Source organism: Pezoporus occidentalis, unplaced genomic scaffold (assembly GCF_034315485.1).
Source record: "Pezoporus occidentalis ecotype Australia unplaced genomic scaffold, CSIRO_AGI_Poc_V1 ctg12, whole genome shotgun sequence".
NCBI lineage: Eukaryota > Metazoa > Chordata > Aves > Psittaciformes > Psittacidae > Pezoporus > Pezoporus occidentalis.
In genome coordinates, this window is record NW_026912994.1 from 7,858,508 (window position 1) to 7,874,069 (window position 15,562).

Genomic DNA, 15,562 nt, shown 5'->3' on the forward strand with positions numbered 1-15,562 from the left:
CCAAGATCAACCACCATTACCAAACAAAACCCAGTAACAACAGACACAAGGAATTATGAAAAAAATTACTTTTTAATGTACAAAAGGTTTATATACAGGTTCAGCATGTTACCTCCATTCTTATGATGTAGAAAACAGCTATAAATGTTCTTAAGATATAAATTTGAAAGAACAATTCACCTACAGTACTTTTAGCAATGATGTCTTCTATACATAATATATACAGTGCTGGAATGGTTATTTTAATACTTTTTCAGTAAATGAAGGACCACCACTGAAAAGTCTGAGAAATCTCAAGTCATCGGAGATTTGGTTTTGCTTTTGTATTTGATCTTTCGCTAATGAGATATCTGTGAAGAGGGACTCAGTAGCCATCATTGCCCTATGCAGCTGTTCAAAAAAATCAGATTAGCAGCTGAAGGACACACAAAAGCCTGATCCATCTCAGCACAAGGGATGCCCAGTTGTACTCCAAGCATCCAGGACAACATACAATGTCCTAAAATATGTACTGCCCTTTTTCATAAATGCAAAGGCAAGGGCAAGGTCAGTAACTACAGGAGGATATATACAGCAGACTATAAAACAATCCCTTTAGACACAACTTTCATGGGAGACACAACTTTCATGGGAGACACAAACAAACAGCCAGGCACCTTGCTTTGCTTTCCTGTCCTCATGCACCCTGGACATCAGCAAGAGTCATGGTGGCCTTGAGGAGTGAAGGGTGGAGGTGAGAGTGTCCTGTGTGCACCCTCTGCATTTGGGATGAGGATGGGTGAGACTGCAGGATGCAGAGTAGCACCTCCCTGAAACAGCTGTACCCAGGGCTACCCAGCAGCAGCTCTGCCCCAGCCCACCACTGCCAAGCATAGTTGTTTTGTACTGGTATCCAGAAGGTTTGCCTGGAAGTAACACATGGCATTTTCATGCCAGCCCCTGGTGATGCTTTGAAGAGTGAGCCTGACATCAGTTTGTGCAAAAGGAAAACAGCGATACCAGAAAGCACCTCTATAGAGCTGTCCCTGTCCTGTTCAGGGGACAGATGCAGATGCAAGTGAGAACACCACATACGTATGGGGTGAGGAGGGGATACAGGAAGGGGAAAGTGAAGCTTTTCTAGTCAAACTGTGAGAACCTGGGGAGGCATGTCACACTTGTTCCCTGCCCTTCAACATATGGGATACAAAGCACTGGATGCTATCAAAGCAGGATGAGGAGAGCTGTCTTTGTCCAATGCAGTCGGAAGTTAAGCAAAGCCTCCTTTCCAAGCACATGCACCCCACCATTTACACCCTCTTCCCTAATGACAGTAAAAATAAATAATGCAACTGAGACTTAATTCAGTGCCAGATAGGACAGGTCTGGAAACAGCTGGTCATTATTACAAGCAGTTATATTTTGGTGCAGGACTTGGCTTTGAGAGGTCCTGCTCCTCCCATCTCTTCACCAAGGACACTTCCAGGAGATTCTCACTGACCAAACTACCATTTTGACTCAAATACCTCTTTTGCAATTAGCCAGATACTTGCTTACACTGTAGACTGCAGGTGCAGTGCTGAATGGAACCAGGAGGGTACAAAGAGTATATATATACTGTAGCACAAAGCACTAGCCAAACTAATGTCCTGGGCTTTCCGTGGTATATTTTTTGGATACAGCAGCTCTTTTGATGCTGACCAAAGCTGTGGGACATGTTAACGTAGCACTGGGTGCATGCCAACCAGTGTCCTTGTAGAGCAGCGTGTATTAGCTCATGCTTGGCCTTGCATCAGTGCGGCCACACGCCTGTTGCATGCATGGAGCCCAGGCAGAGCCCTGCATGGAGCATATTACACAGACAAAACCTGGACAGATAAACGAGCTCCCACAATGCTTGCACAGTGCTGACCGAGCTGAAACAATCACAAAATTCTCTCCATCACCATCACTTTTGTATGCAAGCACCTCAACATGGAAAACCCAACAGAAAGTGAAGCCGTTGCAAAGCTGCACAGGGATATGTTAATGCACGCTTCAGAGATGTGACATTACAGATGCACGCGGGGCCCCCGCAGAAAGTCACTGTGCTCAGAAGGCGCAAAGTTATGCGTGTGTGTCAGTCTGCATGCTGGAGCCTTCTTGCCACGGGGGGATTATTTCCCAGTGATTGCTGTTCCCAGGCCTCTGCTCCACTCTGCACATGAGATAAACCACGTTGTAAACACATCTGATCAAAGTGTGCATTCACCTTTTATGTGTCTCATCAATGTGTCTTTCCAATGTTTTCTCAGAAACACCACTATGTTTTTATAAATGTACATTTTATATACGCTTCTGGCAATACACCATGTTTGATTTTTAAAGGAAGAGAGGCCTTGGCTACTTAGCAAGACAGCATGGTAAGGCACTTTCCTGAGAAGATGTTTGGAATCAACGCTCTTTGCAAGGTACAAAGGTATTTATGGTATAAAACAATACTGCTGGCAGAGGGCTTGTTTGGAGACGTAACTAAACCCTACTCTCATCAGAGCAGAATACATAATATGGCTTTTATTCTGATCAAAACCACATCCTCCCATTTCTTTCTGGAGTGGGTTGAAATGTGAGTTTTTGCAAACATAACTAAGGGAAAATGGTGGGGAGTGCTATTTAAAGGGCTGCTGGGGAGGGAGGGTTTCGTCTCTAACCACGCTCATGCTGTCTCCTAGCTTGATGGTGATACTGTTCAGTGCTCTGGGAAACCAAGCCAGAAAATAATACTAGAGGTGCACCCATGTGGTGCTGAACTGCCTGGATATAGTTTGCATAATTCTGTACAGAGACTTTAAAAAAAGAATTATTTTGAATCCCTTTAATGTATTTAATACTTATAAAAAAAACCCCTATGCTATTGAAACAGATTATTTTTGAAAAGCACATTCATAAAACTGCTTCATGCAGAGCCCCTTAGATAGAGCTAAGGCTTTGTGCTTTACTGTTATGACATCATGTTTAGAAATTTACTCTCTTCTGCCAGCGTGGTTAGCATGGAGCTCATATCGCCTATCGCCATATTGCTTATTCCTGTGGGTATGGTGGGCAGTGTCAGAGAGTTTCGTGGAGTCGTCAGGCGAGAGGAGTTCTGGGAGAGGTTCTGCAGGATGCTGGGGCTCAGGGTTCCAGACATCAGGCTCGAATGATCCCCATCGTCCATGATGGCATCAAAATCTATCTGGGGCGGCTCAAGACCTTGCGAGTCCACCGTACTGGACACCTGGTTCGCACCCGGGGAAGGCAGAGTGGCCGGCTTGCTGCTCAGTGCACACTGCTGCTGTCTGACCCGGCAGTCCGTGTGATTATCAAAGCTGCTGTTCTGTTCGTACATGTGGATTTGACCATAATAGTACATCAAGTTGTTTTCCCTTGTGCTGTCCATGCACTGCTGGGCTGGTGCTGTCAACATGTCACTGGTTCTTTTATGCACGGCCTCTGCTGCCTCCTGGCCTGGGCTAATATTGTTTGTAGGGTGGGGAGTTCTCATGTAGCTCAGCTGCTGCACAGTGCGGAGGCCTCGGGATCTGTTGGCTGGGCTGGGTTCTGGCGGAGGATGAGGCTGGACCATGCCGGGTGCATACGCCTGCGCCACTGAGCCCATCATGTTCTGCTGAGGCTCAAAGCTGGGCTGGCTGGAAGTCATGACGGGCTGATGAAAGGCCTCCTGAGCCATGGGGAAGTTCAGGTGGGTTGCCTGAGCCGAGTAGTTCTGCTGGCTCGGCTCGTGCATGACCTGGCCCAACATTGTGTGCTCGCTGTTGCTGCCAACCATTAAAGAAGGGTCAGTTGCCATATCCATTTGCTGAGGGTGAAGGTGGGGTCCAGACTTTGCTGACATGCTACTACAAGAAGGAGCGATCTGATTTGGGTTGCCACTAATTGCACTGGGGCTCAGCATCTGATGAGGTTGGTTATACCCAGTGTGCACAACCAGATCAGGGTTCATGCCAGTGCCTAGGCTCATTGGCTGCTGCCGCAGCTGCATACAGTTTAGCCTTTGGCCATCCATGCTCACATTTCTTTGCATAAAGCTCTGCTGTGTTACGTTCATACTGTTCTCCGGCAGCTGCATCTGCTGCTGGTTGTAGTTCTGGTACTGACCAAAGTTCTGCTTCTGCTGGACCACTGCTAAGTTCCCTTGTGAAAACTGTTGCTTTGACTGATTAGACATCATATCAACTGTACCTGAGCTGACTTCATTCCACTGGACCGGCATGTTATTTTTATTCATGTCTGAGGAAGCATCAAAGCTCATGGGACACTCTGCCATCATGGGTCCCAAGTGGCTCAGGCTCGCCTCAGCCACAGCCATCCTGCGCTGGCTGGGCAAGGCTGGAGGCTGCAGCTTCCCGCTTCCCTGGAAGCTCTGCATCTCATTGCTATACCCCATGGAAGTGCTCTCAACTGCTGTCCCATTGCTCTGGGATTTGATGTACTGCACCACGTCATCTGGCAGCATAATGTCATCATCTCCGATGGGCGCCTCCGTCTCCCCAGACATGGCCTCCATGGCAATGTTTTCACTGATGCTCAGTGGCCGGGGTGAGTAGGTGTGCCGGGGCAGGCTCCCGTCCGAGCGCCCATAGCTCTGGAGGCCAAAATTCCTCCTGTCTGCGGGGTGTGGAGGATGGAAGGGGTTCATGTTGCTGGTGCTGTTGAAGCGGTGAACTCGTGGGAGGGCCTGGGGGTCTCCAGCAGGTCTCCTCACTGGGTCACTTGCCCTCCTCGTGCAGTTGCCTGGCACCTCGTGGGGAAATGCGGCAGCTGATGGATAGCCATAGGTGTTACCATCGCTGCAACGCCTGGGTCCTGGGGGGAGGCGGATGGAGGGCAAGGTGGGGTCTGGTCCATCCATTAGTGAGATCCTGTTCTTCAGGGTCATCCTCTCCATGTTTGGCAGGGGAGTTGGGGGAGGGCCCCCTGTGGCAGCAGCATACTTGGCTTTCAGCCTATAGTGTTGAGCGGGTGTGAGGTTCAGCAGACCCGGCATGCCGCTGCACTGGCTTGCCTCACTCGACCGACGGGAGGCGTCCGTCGAAATTGGGTCATAGGAGTCAGCAGAGCTCGTGTTATTGGGACGGTGCCCAAGCTGCGAAGCCTCGCTGGAACGGCGGCTGGAGAAGTAGGGGGAGATCCCTGATGATCTGCGGCTGACGGTGTAGGCAGAGCTGATGGTGCTTGTTGTGCTATCACGGCGCTCGTTGAGTTGGTTCAGCATCGTAACCTCACTGACAGACAGCTCCATTATTCTAGGATTAGGCAGCGTAGCAGAAGAACCACCACTATTTTCTAGAATGGAGCCTGAGAGAAAGGTTACAGGGAAGAAAAGATTCAGTTAGCTGAGAAATTTCACTTGGTAGTGTTCTTAGTGCCAAATACAGACACCCCAAATATTTTATTGGAACGACAGTGAATTTCATTTGCTGCCAGTGAATTCAAAGCCTCTTCTCCAGCATTGTGTCCATGCACAAAGAGCAAGAAGGCTGAGGGGAGAAGACAAGAAGTCCCTGCTGCAGTCTTTGCAATGTGTACCCCACTGACACTCAGCTGCTGAGGAAGTGCCTCCATATGGGCCTCTCTTAGAAGGAAAATGTAGGACTGGTGTGAACAGAGCCAAAGGGACAGCACATAGCTACAACCACAGCTGCTCACCAGCACAGATGCACAGCAGTCAGGGATAGGAGGCTGAGAGCCCAAGAGCTGACATTCAAAGGCTCTTCCCAGAGTACACCAAGAAGCTCCAATATACTAAGCCCCAAGGTTTAGTATAACCCAGGCCCTATGCCTTGGGACTTCCTGGCAAAGCTAAAGCACTGAAGGGTTCATAAAAAAACCTTTATCAGGAATTCCCAACCAGGAAGAAACTAGCATATGAAGCTGCAGGCAACAGCCAGGAGCTCTCAAAGTGACAAAAGGCCTGCCAGAGCAAGATCAGGGATGGAGGGCTTGTCTGGATTGCTGCTGTGCTCCAGCAGTCTCCTAGGAGGCACATTGGCCCTGGGGGGAACTGTTACTTCTCGAACAAACCCAAGCAGTCTTGCGCCTACCACTAGGACAGTGAAGACAGCTGTGGCTGGGTCCTGCGCAAGCCCAGAAACATGGACACCAACACCTCTGACTCCCTTCATAGCTCCATAGCACTCAGCATCTGGGCTTCTGTTGCACATCACCAGATGGCTGTGCTTACACCCAAGCTCTGCATTTTACCTGACATCTCTATCCAGCAAGGGCTGACTCAGAGGCAATAAGAAATGATGCTCCTCCAGGGCAGACTCTCTGTTATGAAACCTGAGTCAGACTCTGGAGGGTTCCTACAGCAGATGGCCCACAACCAGGGCTTACCATTTCCTGAGATGGGAGGCAGCTTGGTGTTTCTGGCTTGTGGAGCTGGGCTCACCCATGAGCAGGAATCCTTAACTGTCTTGAGTTTCTCTTTCTTCAGCTGTTCAAGTCGTTGCATCGTCGTCATGTGTTTCCTTAGGTGCAGGCTGACTGTTGAATTACCAGATGAGACTGTTGAGTCCACAACAGGAGCATTGTCATCCAACGCTGTCAGATCTCCCAGACTTCCCCCACTGTGCATGTTCATTTCTACTCCACTGTCATTGTTGTTGGTGCTGCCAAGGGGTGACGGTTCACTGCTGCATGACGACTGGCCACCAGGACTGGACTGACACATCTTGGGGAGGGAAAAGAGAGGCAGTTGGGCAGGTGGAAACATTGATGGAAAAAAAACATAAGCCCAACATCCCCAGCAGGCTCCACATGCTGTGCCCTATCACAGGCTCTCCCCTTTCGTTACCCTTCCCTGCTGCAGAATCTCAGCTCTACCAGAGGGCAGGGGCAACTTCCCTGGGGTTGGAGGGAAGGGCAGAACCCCACAGCTAGAAAAACTACAGTAGATTCAACTGGAGGATGGAGAGAATCCAAATGCTGTTCCTCCAAAAGATTAAGGACAGAGGCTTCTCGAAGAAAATCATCACGTTACCTGGTTGTGCAAGGTATACTGCGGCAAGCACCAGCTTATCTAAAATAAGATCAAGGCCTAAGTATTTCAGACACGATGTATTTCTGTCTTTAAAATACCCTAACATATAATTAGGTTAGCTGACAAACTTCCCAGTCGGATAAAAACCTGGTTCACTGTTTGCAAACTCCCACTTGCAGGTAAGGCAGATAAGCAACATAAATATTTATTTCATTTACATTAGGAATTGCATATCACATCGAATAGCTTATTTGCAGCAGACACTAAATGGTCTGACCTTACTGCTACCAGACAGGATGCCTTGGATTCTCTGCTCCAGGCCCATGCTCCAGCAAAAAATGGGAGTGCTGAAAAGGCAACGTACTTTGCCCCAAGCCAAAGTGGGAGTGCAGGGTGATGCAGTGTTTTACTTTGCTCTCTAGCAGTCCCTATGGGCAGGGCTGACTGCCTCTGATGGCCTCATTGCCCTTAAATGTGGATGACAGAGACTGCAATCCCAGGATTTAATAGCAGGCTGTGATGCTGGAAGAAAGCTGTCAAAGGGAATCCTCAGGCACTGTGTCCTCCCCCTTTTTGCACTCAAGCAAATATCCTCTACCCCTCCCCACTGCTCCCCATGCCTCTGCCTGCACCCTGTGGGGGTTAGCTGGAGACAGGAGGTCTGCAGGAGACCATGCTTTATACAGCTATTTTAATACAAAGGATTTCTTTGCTCACCTTAGTACCGACTGTCCTTAGGAAGGTAGAGTAAGGAAGGGTAAGTGGGAATAAAGAACAGGTTGTTAGGACAAAGACATCAGAAACAGAAAGGACCATGTTAGTAAAAAGAGGAAGAGGGGAGTGCAGAATACAACACAAATTGCCAACATTCCCCACCCCCTTCCTGTACCTCATCTTCCCTACCTACCCTTTTTTTGGGGCCCAGATAAAAAACCCTAGGAGAGACTTCCTACCCATCTCCATCTGTCTGGGATGAGACCCAAAAATAGGCCTCGGAGTGATATGAACCAGTGAAACATCTCACCCCTACCACCACCCTACCCTTAACCAGGAAACAGGAGATGGACATGGACCTGCCAGGTCAGATGTTGCCTGGTAGATGTATACAAGTACACAGATCTGGATGGGGAAAGCGGACAGGGATATCCGGCTCATGGCCCTGCTGCCAGAGAGACTGCTTGACTGCAACCCCGGGAGCACAGAGCCCTAGGAAAACAACCTCACACTTTCAGACAAACAGGGTGGGGAGCAGTGATTGCATCCATGTTTTCATAGTTAAAAAACAGCAAAACCCATGGAGCAAGAGTACTGGAGAGAGGTCATTCTGTCCAGTGGTTCTCACACTCAGTCTTTGTAACCCAATACAGAGCCTCATCACAGTAAAACTGTTCCTTCAATCATTTAGAGACACTTTGGATGTGAAAATCCACAGCTCCTTTGAAACATGCTGCTCATTAGTAATGTGTCCAGCAACACCTCCCTTAACATTTTTGAGAAAAATCTTTGTAGCTTCAGGGCATGTTGTTCATAAGAATAACAATCTTTCAGCCTGGATTCAAATCAACAAAAGCTTTGGAGCTCAGAGTCCTTTCAGCGCTAGTGAGAAGTCTGGGGACTATGAGAACACCCTCCTTTGCAGGTTAATGTCTTTACTGCTGTATCCAGACCATACCCTGCCTCACTCTAAGCTGGTGCAGCAGATCAGAACTTCTGAGTATGAATGTGAAGAAAAACATCAAAAGGCTAAAGTGACTTGCGTGCTGCAATGATCCATCTCCTCCACCAGCAGTGGTGGGCTGAGGAGCAGGTGGGCTCCCTGTATGGGGTGGAAGAGACTTGATTGTGTTTGGACCCATCACTGTAAACACCTCATTAGCACCATCGACCACACAATTGCCTACTAAGAAGGTGCTGTAATGGCCAGGAGGCTGATAAATGGCCTTTGCTTCTGCTGGTGGTCACTCATGGGACTGTAAAACGTGACCACAGTTGACTGCAAGCCTGTACTCTGTGGGCCACAGCACTGCTCCCATGTTTATTCTTGGTTTCACTTCCCTGCCTCATCATCCCACTACAGTTTTCTGTGGCATGTGGGAGTCGTGTGCTCCTGTAGACTACAGTACTCCTGTACTTTGAGAAATCTGCTCTAGCTGACCTTGCTGGAGCAGGGAGGTTGGACTAGACAATCACAAGAAGTCCCTGACAACCCCAGAGATTCTGTGTTTCTGAGTATGGAATTGAAATTGCTTTAAGATCCCAGCAAAAGTAAACCAGTTACTTTTATTCCCACCGGCTACATCAGACAGCCCACAACAAACTTGTGCCACGAAAACTGCTGTGCAGCAGCAGCCTGGAAAGAAAACCAGTGAAGGACATGAGGAGGAGAAAAGGGACCGCTTAAGCCAGGACTTCTGCTTCAGCTGCTGCTCAGTTAAAATTGGTGAGGTAAGTAAGGCTCATTTGACCACAAATGCTCTGAGTTTTACCAGCTTTAACAGCACAAGGAGGCCAAGCTCAACACTGGGCATCACATGGCCCCCATAACTACAAGGGTGAGAATTTGTGACGCTGGGTAGGAAGGCACAAAATGTACTGAACTTTGCTCTGACTTGCAGCTTCATCTCTGGACATGAACTTTAGGGTGTTGGCAGGTGAAGGGCAACTGCCCCTAGAGGTAAATGGCATGCAAATGCTTCATGCCCCCACTGCGTTGGAGAAACTAGGGGCCGTGTCACTTCTGCCAAGAGCAACTGCTCTTACCACAGAATTCTCCGTCTTTATCATTTTGACTTGTAAGCAATCCTCCGTGCTCCTTGTGGTGCTGTTGGCCTCAGGGCTCTCCTCTGAAACCTTGCTGCTCTGCTTGGCACTTGCCTCGTTGTCCCCATTTTCCTTGAGCGGAGGTGGCCTTGGGTGAACATCATTGCGCTGCTTCTTTGTGACGTGGGCATCAGGCCCGTGCACGGTCTTGACGTGTTTCCTGAGGGAGCTAGGGTCTGTGTACCGCTTTGTGCAGCCAGGGATTTTACAGACGTAGGGTTTCTGTCAATAGAAGCAAATCTTGGGTTATATTTAGAACAAGTCCAAATATTCCAGTGTATGGGCCAAGCAAATACAATGTGCATAGCAGCTGGCAGCAGCAAAATGTGGAGCATCTGCTCTGCAGGATTCTGTAAGACTGGGATCACTAAGATGTGATATATGGACTGCTGCTGATCCACACAGACCTGGCCAGTCATTTTATGTTGGCTGAACACCTTGTTTTCAGTTTCTGGATTAAAAGACAGCAAAGAATTCATAAAATATTTTCCTAATATTATTTTCCCGTGTATGTGTTTGCTTGGGTAGCCACAGGAATGTTTCCTGATTATGCATGGGAGGGAGGTGATGTAGGGACTGAGCAGAACACATTCTCTCTGCTAAGGTGGGGCCTACTCAGAGAAAATGTCCGAGATCTTCTGGCTGATGGAATTCCAGGGAAACCAAGCCAGACTGGATTCGCCCTACCCAATCTATCATACCACTCCAGCACCTGTCACCTTGAAATCTGTTATTGTGCAAAACTAACCACAGGCATGCAATGCTTTTTTCAGACGATAGCACTCTAGTCCCAAATTCATGAATCATTGATTGCCACAGGAAAACAAGGCTGAAGCCACACTTCTGAAAACAGAAGTCAGCAGACAGATACTTTTTGTCTTTCAACTTTTTTCTTTTTTTTTATTATTGAGTTTCCAAATCCAAAGCGTATTAGTGCTGCAGTTGTTTGAGCTGGTGCTGCTGTGCTGGAAGCTCTGAACTCATGACAAGTTCCGCTTTCAGCCTCACAGCTACTCCAAGTATTTTTCTGCCAATGCACTAGGATAGGTCCATGAAAAAAAACAGATGGATGTTGTTTGAAGGCTACCCAAAATGACCATTCCTATTCTCTTTTTTTACCTGTTTTGCAATTTTATCCAGAAGCTTCAGTGTAAAAATACAAAGGATTATATATTCTTTGGAGAAAGCCAGCATCGTCACATGAAAAACATTGGAAGTCTGGTTTTCATTCAACAGCATGCTTCCTGACTGATCTTGTCACATCAGTTGAACAAACTAAATCCTCGTAACACTCCACTGATGTAAATATTTAAAAATTGTAAAGCTGGGTATACCAAAGCATAGAAGGTAAAATAGTTCGTTTATGAATCTCATGCAACCTTTTGGACAAGGCATTATAGAATTATTACTGGTGCTATTAAAACCTACTCTAAAGAACAGAAGCCCCACCACACATGCTAAAGAACTCTACATAAAATAGTTCAAAAATTTTTTTATAAAGACCCTTTAAGCACTAAAGTTCTGATTTTTCAGAAACTGGTTATTAGGGTAAAACAATCGCTGTTGCTTGGACAGCAGACACTCCACCACCATTACTATCCTCTTCATCAGGCCATAGCTCCTGCAAGTGAACTGAGCACAACTGCTTTTTTATTGGTGTGCCTTCATATATCCCCTGAGTTACCTAGGTTTTGAGATCTAATGCAGTGTATGACCTACTGAAGTTGACAATTTGGATATCTCAGATGCCTTCCTCCTACTCCCATACACATACAACATGACAGTTCTCAAGGTGGGAGAACTGGAGGCACTCAGCAGAACTGAATTTCTGCAATTTTACCCATGTTTAGCTTGAATTGGAAAAAATGTCACTGAGTCTTCGGCATGCTGTGAATTTGTGCCACTCTTTTGTATATGCACTGGAGACCGGTCATGGAAGGAAAGTCTTTTTCCCAGTAGTAACTTTGAAGGTATCCCCTGAAGGTATTCAAATAATCACTCAAAGTTTAAAATGAAATAACACATAGGACATCTCCGCAGTCAAACAAAAGCCAGTGCGGTAATATATCCCAAGCCTTGAACTGCAGCATGTTTGTACCATACACCTATATCCTATTAAAGAATGATGGAGACAAACACAGGGAACCTGGAACCTCCCCCTTACAGGACTAATGAATGACTAACTCTGAAAATGTGGTGTATCCCATGTAAACACTGCAAGCTGAGGGAAATACTTAGTAGGTAGCTAGGAACCACAACAGAGTTACTGATGGGTAATGTGAAATATTCACAGCCACAAACTCCTGCTTTGTATCCATGTGGTTTTGTGAGCCAAGGTCTCAGTGCAGTTTGCTAATCTATTTGTCATGGCCACAGCTGATTGCAGGATTCTCACTCACCTGGGTCTGCTGCCCAATACAATGAGCTTTGCCTAGAGGGATGCCACCTGTTGCAAAGGATCATTTTGTAGGTTCCTCAAAAAAAGGGTATCAAATATATATGGCCCAGAGAACCATTACACACAGCCTCCTACAGATCTCTCACAAGTCTTGAGGCACGCCTGTGTTGCATCAAGGAGGATCACTTGGGAAACTGAACCCATCAAAGAAATTACATTTAATAATACAGCCAAAGCCAAAATTTTGCATGTAGGGACATGGGGACACCAGGTGGCCCAACAAGAAGAGAAACTCTGGCCTCCCTAGGAAGGATCCTGGAAAAGCTCTAGAGAGCCATGTTCAAGTGATCTATGGGCAAAACCCAGCTCATGTACTGCTTCACTGTGCACAAACCGGACAAAGTGAGTCTGTATCCAGCACCGAAAGTTGTAGCGGTAGGCTTGATCCATCCACATCAGAATCCTTAGGGATGAAAGAGAGATGTAAAATGGATTTAAGGACAGGAAAAAATGCTGCAGTAAAGGGAATCTTCAGTGGCTTGATTGACTTACTTATTCAGCTTATGAGAAAGAAGACTGTAGTGTTATGAGGTGGAAATGGCAATACTGGACATTGGATCCAGCACTGGAGGAAGGCAGAGAAAGTATCCAGGGCTGGAAAACAAGCAATTTCTAATACCTGAAGTGTGAGATTAAATCACAACTGCCTACCTTTCAGAGGAAGAAGCATTAACAGAGAGCAAACGATGTTTTAGTCAAACACCAGTTACTGGGATTGAAGGCTGCTGAGTGAATGGGAAGTTGCACACCTTGTTGGTCCCTCCTGGCCCCAAGGTTGGTGTAGCCTTAAACCAGTCCTAAACTACCCAGTGCCAGTGTGGATATGGATTAATTTTAACCTGTGTCCTGCTGGTGAAGGACAATTCTGATGTTTAGGTTCATATCCAAACCAATTAAAGTAACACTGGGATCTGAGTCATTCATTGGGTACATCTCAGCATCACACAGCACGAAAGTGCATCCTAGACTTTGAGTCCTTATTCTGACTCTAACAAAATCTCTGAAACCTAAAAAGTTTTGGTTATCACCGATACCTGTTATGCCAGATACAGAAATACTCCCAACAAGCCCTTTGTAGACACAGCATCACTTTGAAAAGCTGTCATCCATACCAATTGTGTTCCATTCTCCAATAGTCTATATTTAACTGCTGCAAATTAGGCTACACACTAAATTCTTCATGGCTGCAAACACTATTAGAACTTTGGAGTGTTGTTTTTTCTTCCCCTGTCAGCTAATTAGCGGTAATATAAATTTCAATCGTTGGCTGTGGTTGATTGCAACAGACCATCACACACGTTACAATAAAGGCAATTTCCTCTGCTCCGCAACTACTAATAGTAAGTCTTAATTAGCCAAGGTTAACAAAGCATTGCATTGTGCTCTGTCATTGTACATCAAACGATGGAGGGAGTATTATTTCCAGAGCATCAGGATCCAGGGTAGCAGTTATACTACTGCAAGTCTGCTCCACAGTAACATTAAACACCACATGCACAACTGTACAACCCTATTTGCACTATTAAAAATTATAAATCTGGAAATGCATTTTTTAATTTCCAAAGCCAATTAAAAAGTTTGCGTACTTTAACATCTGTTTATGGTTTCAAACATTGCTTTCAGAAATATAAAGCTAATGTGGTCTGGCTTTCCAGCAAAATAAATCCCATTAAAAAATAAGAAAAACCTCTCATTACAGTGGGTTTCTTTTTACATGAGTCCAGCGTGTAAAGTGTATGTTTATTGTGAGCAAAATAAAAAAACCCAACCCTCCACTGAGCTGCGGTGAGCCCAGGCTTACCTCATTGGAATGTGTCCTGTTCTGGTGCTTGGCTCTGTCCGAGGCATTGGAAAAGGCTTTATTGCAGCCTTCATGTTCACAGACGTAAGGTTTTTCTCCAGTGTGGGACCTCAGGTGTGTCTTTAAGTTCTCCAGACGGGAATAGGCTTTGGAGCAACCCTCAAACTAAAATAAAAAAAACCCAAAACAAAACAAAACATAAGAGGAGTGATTAATTAACCAGAAAAAATTTATTCCCCCCCCTGCTTAAGCCCTTCTCATCTGTTTCTCATTCTTTCTTTTTAACTTCCCTTTAAAGGACTTGTGTTTTAGGAAACAACATCCACTTTGTTGGGAGAACTCACTTCCCTAGGCTGGCTGAGAGTTTCAGCAGTGAGTCATATTTAAGGTGCTGTTCCTTGTTGGGTACCCACCTGACATTTCAACAAGAGACTCTTTTTTCCAGCAGGGTTGAACACCCCTCCACTCCTACAAGGGCTCTCTTAGCCCTTCCCACCATCTGTCTGCAGCTAACACACTCAGAAGCGGAGGACCTCTCCCTCCCACCAGACAACTGACAGCTTCTTGACAGTGTGACCAGCCTTGCAATCTCAATAGCACCAGCACTAGAGATGCCAGACCATTCTCTTAACACACAAGCAGAAATCTAGCAAGCTTTGAAGTTTCCCAAATTACAGCTTAGGCCTACCCTCAGAGGATGCTGTGGTCAGGTGGTCTGACATTACCAGTTTAAAAAACAAGACTCTCAGTCTTGAAGACAGATGGATATTTGGATGACAGAATAGGCCAGGAAGCTTCCTACTGGAAGGAACCCAGCTGCCCACACAACGAGAAGGAGCAGCTTAGGAAACATGGTGAGGCTTTGGATAATGTAAGTACTGACACCCTTCACTCTGGCTGGGCTGGAGGCTTCTGCCTGCACCTGCCCTGTCTGCAGCAGGGGAGGGTTTCATCTCAAACCAAGAAAGCCACCTTAAACAGTTTTTGACCAAACAAATGGGAACTTACAAACACTGGAAGAAGTTTAAAGAAATGCAACGCCCTCTTCTAGCTAAATGCTGCACTCACTGTTCAGCTGGGAGCATTGAAAAGTCCATGTTGCACTTCCTATGCAAGCACCTTAAAACATACTCTAAACTTCAACAGTCTCTTCCGTTGTAATGTATGCAAGCCTCGAGGTATTGTATTTTAGCCAGTTCACTCAAATGCATTTGCAAGTTCAGTCCAGGTGTGACAGGACTTCACATGGCTCTGTTGGGTCTTGGCCAGTGAAGAAACGGTATCAGAGCAGGACAGATCACGCAAAGTGTCTGATTACCCTGTGGGCAGCTATGTGGTTCTATGTGTCCAGAAATATGGACCTTTTGGGCAGAGGCCAAAGGCAGCTGCATGCAATAGCAATGGTACCTGTCTCTTTGTGCTCCACAGGCATAGGACTCATCTGCACTGCTAAGGGGCCAGGCACACATGCAGCCCATGA

The 15,562-nt window shown here is 46.5% G+C and overlaps 1 protein-coding gene across 6 annotated transcripts in view; it reads right to left on the reverse strand.

Moving 5' to 3' along the window:
- Positions 1 to 2,818: 2,818 nt before the first annotated feature.
- Positions 2,819 to 15,562, reverse strand: part of GLI2 (GLI family zinc finger 2) — a 198,867-nt gene continuing 186,123 nt past the window's right edge. For 5 of the 6 annotated variants that reach the window (XM_062607126.1, XM_062607127.1, XM_062607128.1 and 2 more), the window contains 4 exons: positions 14,083 to 14,247; positions 9,764 to 10,045; positions 6,358 to 6,694; positions 2,819 to 5,316 (listed from right to left, as the gene is read on the reverse strand). In XM_062607126.1, coding sequence (XP_062463110.1) covers positions 2,960 to 5,316; positions 6,358 to 6,694; positions 9,764 to 10,045; positions 14,083 to 14,247 — 3,141 coding nt within the window. In that variant the 3' untranslated portion in view covers positions 2,819 to 2,959. The remainder of the gene's footprint in view (positions 5,317 to 6,357; positions 6,695 to 9,763; positions 10,046 to 14,082; positions 14,248 to 15,562) is intronic. The other variant, XM_062607129.1, reaches the window with a different exon arrangement.